Genomic DNA, 14,319 nt, shown 5'->3' with positions numbered 1-14,319 from the left:
GTTATTAGTGTGTCTGTAACCAGGGACAGGGATCAATACATATGTACATGTAATAACTGTCGTGGGAGCCAATCTCGTTGCCTGAAGAGGCGCTACTCCGTATGCAGAGACATCCAGGTAGGGGGAGATGAGGCAATGACGGCGGCGGTGGGTACAGTCCTGTGCCTACCTATCTCTATACGGAGTACTGTACAAGTGTACATGTACGTAGTTAAAAATACACCGTAGGTAACTCGGAGACTCGGAGTAGGTACCGTTCTGGGCCCCACTAGCGTAGTCGTAGCTTATCGCCGGACACTCTCCGTATTTGAAATTGCGGCAGAATTCACGGCGCCCCACTAGACTCCGATATCGTGTGCCCGGAAAAAGAAGGCGGAGGCAAAAACTCAACGGGCAGAATTCTCTTGGCCACCCCTGCTTCTTGTATCGGCTCCGCTTTCGCAATCAATTCCCCCGCCAAGTGCACATAAAAAAAAGAGTCCCGCTGCCGACGTGAGTCAACCCAGTCAATTATAAGGATTGGATTGAACTTCTTCCACCCCCCCCGACTGTACACTCTTGTTCCGTCGCTGAAATCCCACCAGCATGGAAAACCAATTGCAGTTCACTTCCAATCCCCCAGTGGGCAAGACAAATAAAAATTGGGTTGTACAGAAGTTTGGGGGTACCAGTGTCGGGAAATTTGCTCTTAATATCATTGATCAAGTCGTCCTGTAAGCAATGATCCCATAATCCACCCTGCGATAATACTCATTGTCCATCTTTAGACCGAGTCTCTCAGAAAATAAAGTAGCCGTTGTATGTTCTGCAAGAAGCAGTTCAACAAAAGCTGAAGGTACTACCAATCGGTGAGTCATCCCTGTTGCGATGAAGCCTCTCTCCCTCGGCGCGCGCGCGTACGCACCCACGCAGGTTCATTATATTGCATGTCTGATTTCGTGGCTACTGGATTGCTTCCATCTGTTGTCTTCTACTCTTCATCCTCTGACTCATGGGCTACTTTCAGATTATTACGAGCCGCGCGGGACGCAGAGAATGCTCAATCGCAACACTATGTTGCCTTTATCGAGGCGGTCAGACAGGAACATGCCCAAGAAGCCGAGGATCAAATCCACTCCGACGAACTCAAAACTCAGCTCATTGCCGAAATCAATGGTGATTGCGAAAAGGTGCTTAAGGTTCTCGAGGCCGCCCAGACCCTCGGAGAGATAAGTGCTCGCTGTGTAGACAAGGTCATCAGCACCGGAGAAAAGCTCAGCTGTCGATTGATGGCCGCCCTCCTTCAAGACCGGGGGGTGGATTCGCAGTACGTGGATTTGGCCGAGGTCATCGACTTTCCCATCTCGAGTCAAGGCCTCGACCAAGGATTCTATGACAATCTCGCCGCTGCCCTGAGCAGAAAGATCGGATCCTGCGAGGGGAAAGTTCCAGTCATCACCGGGTTCTTTGGAACCGTGCCCGGCGGTCTTCTCGACCAGGTGGGCCGTGGATACACGGATCTCTGTGCCGCTCTAGTAGCCGTGGGAATCCATGCTCAAGAATTACAGGTGTGGAAGGAAGTCGATGGCATATTCACTGCCGATCCCCGGAAGGTGCCAACTGCGCGCCTTCTGTCTGCCATTACGCCTGCGGAAGCAGCCGAGTTGACATTCTACGGCTCAGAAGTCATCCACCCTTTTACAATGGAGCAGGTCATACGAGCCAAGATCCCAATTCGCATCAAAAATGTCATGAACCCCAAAGGCAACGGCACTGTCATCTTTCCCGACTCTACCTATGAGCTGGAAAAGACGGCCCCCGGACATGACCCCCGATTATTCCGGACAAGAAGCCCTAGTCTGATGCAAAGACCGAAGCGCCCGACTGCTGTGACCATCAAGCATAAAATCTTGGTGATCAATGTACATTCCAACAAGCGTTCCCTGTCTCACGGATTTTTCGCCGGAATATTTTCCGTCCTTGATCGGTGGAGGCTTTCGATTGATCTGATATCCACCAGTGAAGTGCACGTGTCCATGGCACTCCACTCCGAAATACCGCTCCTCAACGGGGTTGGCAGGGATGAGTACCAGGTGATTGATGACGACCTCAAGGGCGCCTTGCATGATCTGCAGAGATATGGGACGGTTGATATTATCCCCGAGATGGCTATCCTCAGTCTGGTCGGCAAACAAATGAAGAACATGATTGGGGTCGCCGGCCGGATGTTTACTACTCTTGGGGAAAACAACGTAAATATCGAGATGATCTCCCAAGGTAAGTACTTTCTTCATCCCGTCCTGCATGGTCTAGAAGCTAATGGATGATCGCGTTCCAAGGTGCAAGTGAGATCAATATTTCCTGCGTTATCGAAGAGAGAGACGCCGACCGTGCACTGAACATAATACACACAACCATGTTCACCTTTCTAGACTAGATACCATTGATCTATCTCAATTTCGTTCCAAGCCTCCCCTCCCCGGGGGCTACCTACCTAGGGGGCTGCCCTCCCTCTCCCGAAGGCATCCCGCTAGGCCTCCCGCTTATCGTCTTTCCTCGCTCCCTGCCTGCGCAACCCCCGGCCTTTTTATTTTTATTTTATCGTTGTAAATTTTTTACCCTTCTTTGGAGTCCATGCGATTCGGGTGAGTAGCTTCAAAATCTTTTTATGACCAAATCACTTTGATACTCTGTGCGTGAATTGTCTCATGCCTTGTTTATATGATTCCAGAAGTCATGGTCACTTCCTCGGCTGCATATGATAACGTTGCGTTTTCGACTTGATGCCCTACTTTTTCTCTCTTCGACTTGCTCTGATAGACCTGTGGTCGTTCCTCGTTAGATTCTGCCTTTTGTTCTCCCAAATGTTTCATTTCTAAGCGTTACGTTAACTGTCCTGGTTTTCTTTTCAAAATAGAGGGGTTTCGATTTGGCAAGAAGTACATACATAGAACCTGAGAGATATTTTCGGACGCTATTAGCTATAATTCGTACGTTTTCAATGCGAAATCTGCTCGACATAAGACCGATCGGGCTTTAGGTATAAAGGGATATGGGACAGTGGACCTAAGCCGCTTGATACTTGAAACATGATTAGTTGGGCGACGGTACGTGCCTCGACCCTTCATCCCTTCGTATCAAGCACCACGCGCAATGTACAGGCAAGTGGGACTCCAAGAACCACTTGCGTAGGTACGGTGCATATTACATGGGGCTTAGAGATTATCCCGTGCAGACGACCTGTACTTGAAGTCTGAGGAGATTGGTAGTAGTACTCTACGGGTACAGTATGTAATGTATGTACATGATTCATCCGAGCCAAATGTTAATTGGAAGAGGAAAAGATACTACTCCGGAGTCGTGCGTTGTGGTGGATAAGAAGGTCAAGCATTTCATGGAGGGAGATCAATGGGGGGAGGGTCCATGATCTGCCGAAACCGCGGGACTGTACGGAGTAATGGAGTAAGGACTAAGGACCACTGGCTCCAGCCCGGCCGAAATTTAAAAAAGAAAAAGAAAAGAAGAAGAGAGTACGTCATGGTCTTGCAACCCAACCCGCAATACCGGTAATAAACCCCTTTCTTTCCCCCCCGGCGGTGGCGGGCTGGCGGCACCTGCAGGGCTGCAACGCGTGACGCGACCGCGTCGGAACCATACCATACACGGTACGGCGAGTCGCGAGGTGGAGGCTCCCCCCCCCCCCCCCAGTGCAATCAACACCACCTCTTCAATGCTTTCCTCCATTCCTCACTTCCCGGAGTTCCACTAGTCATACCTACTTATTAACGAAGTATTTCACTCATCCCCACCTTGATGGCAGAGTTGGATTTAGAGTCAAGCCATCTGCTCGCCTAGCTCCTCTTTTCCTCTCGTTCCCCATAAACATCGCCATCTTGCCCCCAATCGCCCAATCCAATCTCATCGCCGGCCGTTCTTTGTTCCCTACACGCGTCAATTTCCTGGCTTTCCCTCCAGAAACCCAGGCGCACTGAAGATCATTTGAATTACGTTCTTCTGAGGCCATCCGGTGGACACACATTTGCTTGTCTGCTCTTGCTCAACGATATCTGGAATCTCTTCGGGGCTGCCCCCTCCATGCCTCTTAGCGCTTTGTCGCCCAACTCGATCATCACCTTGGGCGCGACACCCCATCTGGGTTTGCATTTTCTCCCCCTTCCTCCGACCATCGCCTTGAACCTGCTCCCACCACCTTTGACTTACTAGCAACAAGTCAACTGCTGGTAGAGCGTCCTGGTCTCCTGTTTTTGATACCTTCCCTTGTGGTCTCTACTAGCAATTCAGCCCTCATTGTCGCTTGATGTCCAAAAACCTGGCTACGCGCACGGATTCTTTTGAACGCCAACCAGAGTCTGAGTCCAGCTGAGAAACCATGATCTCGGCGCGCTCTGGGCCAGCTGCGCAGACAAACTCAGAGGCGCCCTTTCCATCCAACCAAACTGCAGTCAACATACGCGCTTGTTTAGAACAATCGCCTTTGCCCACTGCCGAAAACACCGACCCGAACTGTGATTACGTTCTCAATCCGCCCTCTGCCGGTACGCACAGACCATCGCCAACCAAGGCGTCTCGTAGATCGAGCGCTTCGGTCTCTGGACGAGGGAAATTGGAATTCGTCTCCATTTCTGCGCCTGCTCCCCCATCTTTTCCCACGGATTCCCCGGCGAAAAAGCCGCCCTTGCATCCTTACGCACAATCTGCCGCCACTGCCCCAATGCCACACTCCGCCTTGTTCACGACATTTTCCAGCGTCAATACCGACAAGGAGTCCCTGCAAGGACATCAACTGGCCGATGAACCAACTAGCGATAACTTTGCTGATTTTCCCGAGCCAACCTTGACCTCCAAACCGCCTCTGAAAAGAGCGCTCCTAGAGGCGGCGCCATTGAAAGAGCGATCGATCAAGAAGCACAAGCGAGAAGATATTGTCTCCATACGCCTGCCTGAGCCTCATGAAATGCCGCCAATCGAAGATGATGGCACAAAGCCTCCGTACAGCTATGCCACATTAATTGGAATGTCTATTCTGCGTGCACAAAACCGACGCTTGACTTTGGCGCAAATATACAAGTGGATTTCTGATACCTTCTCGTACTATAAGAATAGCGACCCTGGCTGGCAGAATAGCATTCGGCATAATCTCAGTCTCAACAAGGCGTTCATCAAGCAAGAGAGGCCTAAGGACGATCCGGGAAAAGGAAACTATTGGGCCATTGAATCTGGAATGGAGGCACAGTTCCTCAAGGACAAGCCTCTGCGTCGTGCTACTATGTCAAGTCTTCCCCTACCGGCGCCTCTCCAGAGAGAACATACTCACCCACCGACGCAAAATGCTTCCTCCACTGCTTGGGCTATCCCAACGCCGTCTTTTCCTCCGACTGGGCCGAAGCCATCCAAGAATGTTGATTTGTCCTCTGACGCAACACTACCTGCCTCAGATCCCGCGCTTCAGGAAGACACTGTCGATGAATGCGTCCCAGCTCCCGCACCTCACGCTCTTCCACCACGCTCCTCTCCACCTCAGCCCATTCATTCTTCTCCTCCGATTGTATCACCTCGATTCACCCGTCAAGGAACCCCCCCTACGCCGTCGCAGGTAGCCGCTTCCGGATTCATCTCTCGCACCAGAAAACGGAAATCGATTGCTATGAATGATAGCGGCTATTTCTCATCTCTAGAATCTTCGGCCATGCGCCCAAACAAGGCAGGGCATATCCTGACTTCCGACCTGGATATCGAGCCACCTCGCATCAAGCGAGGCCGGGCCGAGGAAGAGATTGCGCGAATCCGAAGCTCTTCCCATGATGCTAGCCCAAGCCGATCAGGTGTCTTGAAGGATGCTGGGTTGATAGTCGGTTCTTCGCCCCTCCGTGGGGAATATGTCAGCATGCTTCCACCTCCTCTCACCCCTATTATTAAATTCAAAAAACCCGCAAAACCCCCGCCATCAGTGTCACCCAACACAAACCTTCGGAATCACCGCAAAAAGATTCAACAGATGGTAAACTCTCCCATCAAACATCTCGGTTTAACCGACGAGGATCTTCCGTGGAGTCCGGCATTTAACATCCAGGACGAAACATTTACACCGAATGATAACCTGCATGCATCCTTTGATGTTTTTGCAGACCACACCGCGGACAATATGTCGGCCTCGGCATACGGATCGCCTGAAAAGCGCTCTATCAAGCGGGTTAGAAACGAGGCCAGCGGGTCTGGTAGCAATGTACTCACAGACATCACCGCCGTGAATGTAAACAGCCGGACCGGCGCGCCGTCTATGCCAGCAAGCAAGTCGAAAGGCCTGCTTTTCCCTGATTCCCCGTCCAAGGTGCCTGATTCTGGCCGCTTTGTCGACACAGCCAACGACGACTTTTTTTCATTCCATCTCTTTGATGAAAGCCCTGGAGACGTGGATGGGGTTGACCTCCTGCAAGGATTTCAAAAAATAGGCGGCGCAAGCCGGGATGATTTATCCAGATCCAAGCCAAGGCCTCATCTGAACCATCGCAGCAACACTTCTTTGTTCTAAAAGGATCTTGGGGTCTCCGTTTCAAAAACCAGCCAGAAGAATAAGGGCCAAACGCGAAACAAGGATGATGCTGTTCCATTCTAAGATGCCGTTCCTATCGGCTTGGTCCTGACTGACTGACTTTGGCTAACGAGTAACGTTTTGATGGGATTTTCTAGGGTGAGAGCTGGAGTTTATCTTAAAAGGGTCTTGGTGTTTATAATTTCGTCTTTTTATTGCTGATCTTCCTGGAGTTTGGAACTGAGTTCATGGTTGGAGTTGGGACTGCGCCTGACTTTCACTGGCCTGAAATGACCTGTTAACGACTTTTATGATGACATTTGCTAAGATGTACATGAGCGAGCCAGACAGAGAGATCGCAGGTAAGGGCGCGTGTTTTGAGCTTCAATCTGGGTTGTTTTTTTTTTGGCCTTTTCTGCTTTCTGTTGTTTTTGCCGTTTTTCATCTTGTACTTGGGAGCTCCTCATGTTTATGACACCTTGACTTCAATTATGTTTTGTTTAATAGGCTTTACCTTAATCCAAAATCTTGACTTTCTCTGTTATTAGTGATACGACATGAAATTTGGTATGGGTGTAGATTATCGTAACTGTATTCTTTTTTGGAGGGTATCACATTGCTCATAAGGAACTGAGACTTGAAGAGAGAAGAAACGAAACAGATGGGTACAGATGGGAGGAAAGGACAAAGGGGAAGAGGAAAAGACAGAAGAAAATATGATGATAAGGGAATGATGATCATCCGTCTCACACAGACATCTTGGGCACCGCTTCATGCTTTCCCAATTCGTATTATAAGCAAGGGTGGTAAATCTTGCAGCCCCGCCTATCCAGCCCTCCTTTTTGGCCCCCAGAGGCTGCTGGGAAAGATATGGCAGGCGGGAATTAATCACTACTGCCGCAGCCTCGGCATCCGCAACTGACACATTGAATCATTTGATCCTCCTTGAGTTGAGCTTTCGGGACGCGGCAGATGCACGTGGAGTTGAAGTTCGTTTCCTTCGTCTGAATACAGCGCAGGCAGCAAAGCTACATAGAGATGGTTAGCGGAGACAAGACGTTGGGTGTTGGTAAATCGGGAGTGAAAGTTGGACTAGAGCCGTCTATGGAATGACAGACACCCACCTTCTCATATCCTTGTTTCTTCCATTTGGCAATCAAATTGGCGTCTGCGTAGTTGTTCTTGAGAAGCCAGTCATACAGCTGCTTTGATATAGCCTCTTTTTCGTAATACAGGTCGTAGATGTACCGCGAGCCTGGCGGGGCCGTAATTAGCCATGATACTTGATGGGCCAGCAAGGAGGGTATTGTTTGCTTACGCTGGTGGCTTATTTGGAAGATGGGCCATAGCATCTCATGCTTCTTCTTGCCGCCATGCGACGCATTCTCGGCGTCCTTCATCTTATTGCTAAACTCTAGCAGTGTGTCCTCGATGTCATCGAAGCCTGCCGGAGGCGGCTTGCGGTTGCGGGATGTACGTATCGGTGGCATTGTTGCGATTTGGATAGAAGCTGTCTGCTGGGAACTGACGGGATTCCCCGGGTCTCGAGGTCTGCAGCGTGTTGTTGGAGGAAGCTAGACAAAAATCCAGCTGGCAGCAAGAGGGATCGAGATACCCTGGTGGCGAGGACCTGCAGCTCTTTTCTGCCTCTCCCTACCGCCTACGGCACGGACAAGCCTTGATCTTCCAAATGGAGCAGCAGAAGAACCGCTAGAAAACGCCTGCCATTCAATTGAAATTCCTCCAACCCGAAAGACGCGCCTTCCATCATCACGCTCTACTTCTAATCCGCTTGAGAAACCCCCTGAAATCAACAATGGATCAACAGCTCGACGTCTCCAAGCTCAGCGATGGCGACAAGAAGGAATTGAACCAGTTCTTGACGAACGAAGCTCAAAAGTCCAACATCCAACAAAGTAAATCAATTTGCTCCCCAACCCTCGACATCATTGATTGCTTACTGACCCTCTGCCAGCCGTTCACCACCTTGCCGACATCTGCTGGAAGAAGTGCATTACTGGAAAGATCTCCTCCGGCCGCCTAGACCAATCTGAAGAATCATGCGCTCACAACTGCGTGGAGCGATGGATGGACACCAATTTGGCCGTACTGAAACATCTCGAGACTTTGCGTGGACAATAAGCTTCTTCGTGCTGGTGAGCGAACTATTGTTTGATAGGTACTTTTTGTCGGCTTTACCTCTTTCCTGGGCTTGACACGGGTGGGTTCGGAAGAGGGAACAATACACAGTACGTCCATATATACTTTTAGCCTACCGGCCTGCCAACCTGGGATTTTATTTCATTCCCACTGGTGATAATAGAGAATGTAACATTATATATTACTTTCAAATCACCGACTTCTGCATGTATCAAGTAACCCATGGGACCATACGGGTCTGCTCAGTTGCTCGAGCCTGCAGCAGCCCGTGCTGCAAATGACATACTTGCTCGTGAGGATCAACCATGGTAAACACTACAAAACTATTGTGACCAATTGGACATCTCATTACCGGTAGAATCGTGCATTCAAGTGAAATCTTTTTAACGATCATTTAGCCCGTCATTGCAGCGTTGGCAGTTAACTGCATGATCGATGTTTATGAACCACCGCGTAAAAACAGAACCATTCACCCAGACCCATAAGAAACTAAATCATCTAGACAATAGCAAGCTTGGTGGCAGCAATGTCCAGGGCATCCACATCAGGGGTTAGCCGGGCGAAAGCCTTCTTCGAACCATCGGGCCTACGGACAAGTTAGAAGACTGGGATTTTCACAGAAAACACAAGAGTCTGGAGGTGGTGTTGATTCTCCTGGAACAGTCATACCTGACAAGGGTGTTGACCTTGACGGTCTCGACGTCGTACAGCTTCTTGAGGGCGATCTTGATCTGCCTCTTGTTCGCCTTCACGTCGACGATGAAGACGAGGGTGTTGTTCTCCTCGATCTTCTTCATGGCGCTCTCGGTGTTGAGGGGGTACAGGATGACCTGGTGGGAGTCGAGGCGGGGTCCATGAGGGATCGACTTGCGGGGGAACTTGGGCGACCGGGAGAGCTCAAGGGTCTTGGGGCGGTGGAAAGTCGTCGAGGTGCGGACCTTGCGGGATTTGTGCGCCTGTTATCGAACTCCGGGTTAGTATGGAACACGGCTAGTATGAATGTCGGCCTTGGTGTTAACGTACACCTGCACCCTTCAGGACTGCCTTGGCGGCAGCACCAGCCCGGTTGCTGGGGTTGGTCTTGCCTATAATGAAGAGATAAAGTCAGCGCATCCGCAAATAAAGAGCAACTCATATGATGTCTTCCGGGCAAAAGCAATTCAAATTGTTTCCCTCCTCTTTGTTCGGCGCCTCCACGACTTTTGGTCTTGTCCCTTCTTTTTTCTGTCTTTTTCTTCTATTCTTTTTCTGCTGGGGATAAATAACATGACACATCTGGCTCGAATGACGCTTGTTCATGGTGTATTGTGTGCGACTCGGTCATGTGTGAGGATGCGGGTGATAAAAAAAGCCTTCTCGCTGCCTTCACACACTTGCGACTCGAAATTCGATAGTTGTTCATGATTGACGGGCAACAAAACAAAACGAATGCGCTCATTGTGCACCTACCTTGCTTGTTTTCCACCTTAGGGGCCATGGCTGTCGTCCGGCGCTGTCGTGATAATTGTCGCAGTGTCGAGAGTCAAGTTATTTGCAGTGAGTTCGCTTAGCGAAAACCCTACGGGTTGGGTTGCCTCTGTGTGGGTCACCTGACCTGCTTCTCCGGCCTGCACTTCCTGGATATCTTGGCGCTCCCAATCGGGACTAGGGTTTCTCCCTTTTCTTTTTCTTTTTATGCAGATTACTAAGATCCGGCATGGCGTCTTTCCGCGCTCTACTGGACTTCCCTTCTACTTAAGGTATGAAAGAGTTACTCCATAAAAGACTCTGGCATCTCTAACAGTAGTTAGTGACCTACCTAGACAGTAGCCCATCTTATCTGCTATACACTCTCCTCTTCATCGAACCATTCTGATTCATTATTTTCATTACATTCATTATATCTCGGCTCATTCTCCACTCTTCACAATCATGGTCTCCAAGAAACATCGCGCTAAAAAACCTGTGTTGTTATCTCGCACCCGCCCATCCGCGATCAGAGGGGAGCGTGCAGCGCTGTCATCCAAGGCAACTCGGAATTTGATCCGGTCCCATCATCGACTGCTCAAGCGACGGGCTCAAGCGCAGCAGGCAGGAGATGAGCTTCTGGTCAATCAACTCGATCGCGAGATTCGCGAGAACGGCGGGCTGGAAAGTTACCAGCTCGCCAGCAAACTCGGGCAGTCCCGAGAACGTGGTGGCGATTCAAGTAAGGTCCTGGTCAATTGGCTGGGCCCGCATTTGCCTCGTGGGAAAGACACACAGGCAAGGCTCCGCGTGCTCGAAGTCGGGGCGCTCAGCACCAAGAATGCGTGCTCTACGAATCAATCCCTAGAGGTTACCAGGATTGATCTGAACTCCCAAGGCCCGGGGATCTTGAAACAGGACTTTATGGAGCGACCACTGCCTCATGATGACGCTGATCGATTTCACATCATCAGTCTTTCGTTGGTACTCAACTACGTCCCAGATGCCATTGGCCGAGGTGAAATGTTGAAGCGATGCGTGGCTTTTTTGACATCGTCGTCGCCATCTGACTCTATCCCGCCCGTCACGCCCCGACTGTTCCTAGTTCTACCAGCTCCATGTGTCAACAACTCGCGATATCTTACTCATGGCAGACTCCACGATATAATGACTAGCATGGGATTTTCTTTGTCTGAGAACAAGGAAACTTCGAAGCTGATATATCAACTTTGGGAATACAACCATAAATTCCAACCATGTTCTTGGAAAAAGGAACTCTTGAATGATGGCAAAACAAGGAACAACTTTGCCATTACCGTCAAATGAAAAACTCCACGGGAACTCCTATCATGTGGAGATCATGTCCTGCGGAAGGAATGCCCAAGCCGTTCCTATGATCGCTAACATTGACGATAAAATCAGAAGACACCAGTCTAAAACCCGCTCCCTTGGACTGATTTCATGCCCAAAGATTTTCAGATAGAATGCGAGCGGCAAGATCACGCATATCGTAAAGCACAAAGCGGATCCCATCAATGCCATGATTCTATCGAAAGACGGGAAGAGAATGGCCATCAAAACTACAGCAGCCAGCACAACCACACGTATCATGGCCTTGAATGACTGCAGAGCCATAGCTCGAACTCCCTCGGAGCGGTTTGAGATTGCGTGAGGATGTGGCTCCAAACCACAGAGTACTTCCACGGTGGCCACCAAGGGGCGGCAGCTGATATTATGTCAGTGAAGTTACACCGGGAGTTCTTGGAGAGGCTTACTTCAAAGGAACTTTGGTTATTGGTATAACTGCAATGGAAATGATGATGCAAATCGATAATACTTGTGGATAGTCCGGGGATAGCAACACATTGGCTGTGATTTCATCTCTCACTGCATCACCAAACATGGCCCAGCCGATTATAGCCATTGCGCAATCGAGGCAATACTAGGACATACATCAAATTAGTTTTTCCTTCTTTCTTGGTTTCTTTCTTCCCTTTTAGAGGATTTACCACTTACCGTGAAAAGGTATGTGATCCAAAGGCTCTTCCCATACTTCTGTGGGTGTCTCATATCCCTGTATATGTTTGGGAAAACTCCATGGCCTCCCCAAGGCGCTAGATAGAGGTCAGCTATAAGTTTCGAAGGGTTATTCTGCAAACGTACACATAATCAATCCAAAACTAAGGGGCAGAGTCCCCCAGTTTTTTGGAAACAACGAGGTCTCGGCTGGTTCACGAAGTGATCCCGGAGTATGGGGCGTGATAAATCCATCGATGCATATTATAATTACGACTTTGAAGGCGGCATCTCTATTAGTTTCAATCAACTTCGAAGGAACGCAAGATAAATCCCATACTTGAGGTGCAAGAAAGTATCCCTAGAATACTAGTCACACTTAGAAGCCGGAGAGGCACAAAATTCAGTGGGACAAGTAGTAGCCCGCATATTAACTTCCACTGAAGGATGCTTATCGTGGGAATGAGTGCATGAAGGCTGTCTGCGAAAAGCACAACCAGGGCAACACAGGCTCCTATAAGCTCCAAGCAAAATAGAAGACTTGTTATTAGGCGTGCATGGTGCCCGAAACTAATATAAGCCAGATCAGCATACGTGACCAGGCTGCGGTCGATATCGAGGCATTTGGCAAGAATTTTGGCTGTGTATGAGGTGGTCACGGCAGCAAACAAAAGAAACAATAGACCAAAAAGCCAGCCGGCCTGTTTCATTGCTAGCGGCAGGCTTAGAAGACCGACGCCAATCAGGACGTTGACGGAATTGAAAATGGTCTGAGGTACTGTCGATTGACCAACAACAACGTTCGATTTAGTACCATCCTCATGCTGTATACTTTTGACAGATAGAGGCTCTATGTTGCCGTCCAAAGGTACATCTATATGTGCTTGATGCTCCCGGTGGAATTGAGTCACATTCCTCCGTGTGGCTTCACTAACGCGAGAGGATATTGTGCCGTAAGAGGTCCCCAGGCTTCTGTCGAATGATGTTCCGAGGACACTTTTTCTTGACGGGTTGTCGTTGTCATTTGGCAGGTTGCCTGCCTCGGTCTCTCTTTCGGGAGTCAGGAGTGGTCGTGTCTCATCAATCTCCGGGCGAAACAGACGAGAGCCTTGTGCGTCAGCCACCTCATTTGCTGCAGTGAGCCATTCTTCATCCGAATCTGCTGTAAGAAATGAGGAGCGGCGGGGAAGTACTTCCGGAAAACCTGCGGCGCGTTGCCATGACCGAGCAAAGTTATCGATGCTATTAACGCCGCCAGCTTGTCTGAAACGCATAGAGAGCGATTCTGACCTAGCATAATTCATGAGTATAAGCTATAGTTCATCCAATTGACTAGGTTGGTTGAGTTGGAGTCTGCGTATGTGAGTTACCTTGGCCTCTGGAAGTCACCACCACCAGTGATATAGCCAGCAAAGCCCGACGAGCTGCCGTAGGAATCAAAAGTTGATTCGAAGGGTGAACGAGGAACTGGGATCCGCACTCCTTGGGTCTCAGGCTCATAGTGGTCGGGCTCTTCAGGATCCCTATCGACTAATGTCGGAGGCAATGACATCTTCTAGTGTTGGGACGTGCGTGCTAGTTAAGCTAGTCAACAGAACAACGAGATGAGTGGCGAAACCCTGGCAGGACTACTTCAAGGGGGATGCGCATTCATTTATAGCTTCGTTACCATCATTCTTTCCAATAGCGAAGGTTCTTCTAGGCGCGATAAGGGCACCAGGGTAGTAAATAAGGTGGCGATGATGACCGAAAAGAATTGCAAATGGCAAAGGATGCAGACCACCTCAAGAATTCAGGATTGGGAATCAAAGTATTAAGGATGAATGGATGGCTGCTAGTGCTCTTGCTAACGAAGTGGGGTTAGTTCAAGATAAGGATAAGGTCAATAAATAATCAGTGTACCTAGTTAGTGGTTAAAAGGAAGGTGGACACTTGATAGCGACGGCAGGTACGGAGTAGATCAGATAGAGAGATAAACGGATTGACAGAAGATTGTTTGTGCTCCGCACAAGTCAGTTATCACCTCGGCAGCTCTCTGGGGGGGTTGCATTGTCGCATGAAAATAATAATCAGTCTAGAAAGCATCATGATTTCTTTGCCAGATTAAGGACTCGCGTCATAAGCAGGAAGGCGGAGATGTACATAGGTACAGTACATACATAATTGTA

At 49.5% G+C, this 14,319-nt stretch overlaps 7 protein-coding genes across 7 annotated transcripts; 4 read left to right on the top strand and 3 right to left on the bottom strand.

Moving 5' to 3' along the window:
• Window positions 1-926: 926 nt before the first annotated feature.
• On the top strand, window positions 927-2,306 carry KD926_000586 (aspartate kinase; the record flags this gene model as incomplete). Its single annotated transcript, XM_053104383.1, has 1 exon — window positions 927-2,306. The coding sequence occupies one exon, from the start codon at window positions 927-929 to the stop codon at window positions 2,304-2,306; it is 1,380 nt and encodes a 459-aa protein (XP_052952360.1).
• A 2,063-nt stretch (window positions 2,307-4,369) lies between these two features.
• Window positions 4,370-6,529, top strand: KD926_000585 (forkhead box transcription factor; the record flags this gene model as incomplete). Its single annotated transcript, XM_053104382.1, has 1 exon — window positions 4,370-6,529. One exon carries the CDS (start codon window positions 4,370-4,372, stop codon window positions 6,527-6,529), a length of 2,160 nt encoding a protein of 719 aa, XP_052952359.1.
• An 891-nt stretch (window positions 6,530-7,420) lies between these two features.
• Window positions 7,421-8,019, bottom strand: KD926_000584 (BUD31 family protein; the record flags this gene model as incomplete). The annotated part of the gene is made up of 3 exons (XM_053104381.1): window positions 7,421-7,557; window positions 7,644-7,784; window positions 7,848-8,019. The coding sequence occupies 3 exons, from the start codon at window positions 8,017-8,019 to the stop codon at window positions 7,421-7,423; spliced, it is 450 nt and encodes a 149-aa protein (XP_052952358.1).
• Window positions 8,020-8,345: 326 nt separating this feature from the next.
• Window positions 8,346-8,671, top strand: KD926_000583 (Tim10/DDP family zinc finger protein; the record flags this gene model as incomplete). The annotated part of the gene is made up of 2 exons (XM_053104380.1): window positions 8,346-8,445; window positions 8,505-8,671. 2 exons carry the CDS (start codon window positions 8,346-8,348, stop codon window positions 8,669-8,671), a joined length of 267 nt encoding a protein of 88 aa, XP_052952357.1.
• Window positions 8,672-9,187: 516 nt separating this feature from the next.
• KD926_000582 (60S ribosomal protein uL23) lies at window positions 9,188-10,166 on the bottom strand (the record flags this gene model as incomplete). The annotated part of the gene is made up of 4 exons (XM_053104378.1): window positions 9,188-9,275; window positions 9,359-9,645; window positions 9,713-9,774; window positions 10,139-10,166. 4 exons carry the CDS (start codon window positions 10,164-10,166, stop codon window positions 9,188-9,190), a joined length of 465 nt encoding a protein of 154 aa, XP_052952356.1.
• A 434-nt stretch (window positions 10,167-10,600) lies between these two features.
• Window positions 10,601-11,461, top strand: KD926_000581 (25S rRNA (adenine2142-N1)-methyltransferase; the record flags this gene model as incomplete). Its single annotated transcript, XM_053104377.1, has 1 exon — window positions 10,601-11,461. One exon carries the CDS (start codon window positions 10,601-10,603, stop codon window positions 11,459-11,461), a length of 861 nt encoding a protein of 286 aa, XP_052952355.1.
• A 21-nt stretch (window positions 11,462-11,482) lies between these two features.
• Window positions 11,483-13,703, bottom strand: KD926_000580 (putative transporter; the record flags this gene model as incomplete). The annotated part of the gene is made up of 3 exons (XM_053104376.1): window positions 11,483-11,861; window positions 12,746-13,441; window positions 13,522-13,703. The coding sequence occupies 3 exons, from the start codon at window positions 13,701-13,703 to the stop codon at window positions 11,483-11,485; spliced, it is 1,257 nt and encodes a 418-aa protein (XP_052952354.1).
• Between the last annotated feature and the right edge of the window lie 616 nt (window positions 13,704-14,319).

This window comes from Aspergillus affinis, assembly GCF_023601865.1.
Source record: "Aspergillus affinis strain CMG 70 chromosome Unknown NODE_110_length_122448_cov_86_396891, whole genome shotgun sequence".
Lineage (NCBI taxonomy): Eukaryota > Fungi > Ascomycota > Eurotiomycetes > Eurotiales > Aspergillaceae > Aspergillus > Aspergillus affinis.
The sequence above is the reverse complement of the archived record's forward strand: the minus strand, read 5'-3'. Positions and strand labels throughout refer to the sequence as shown.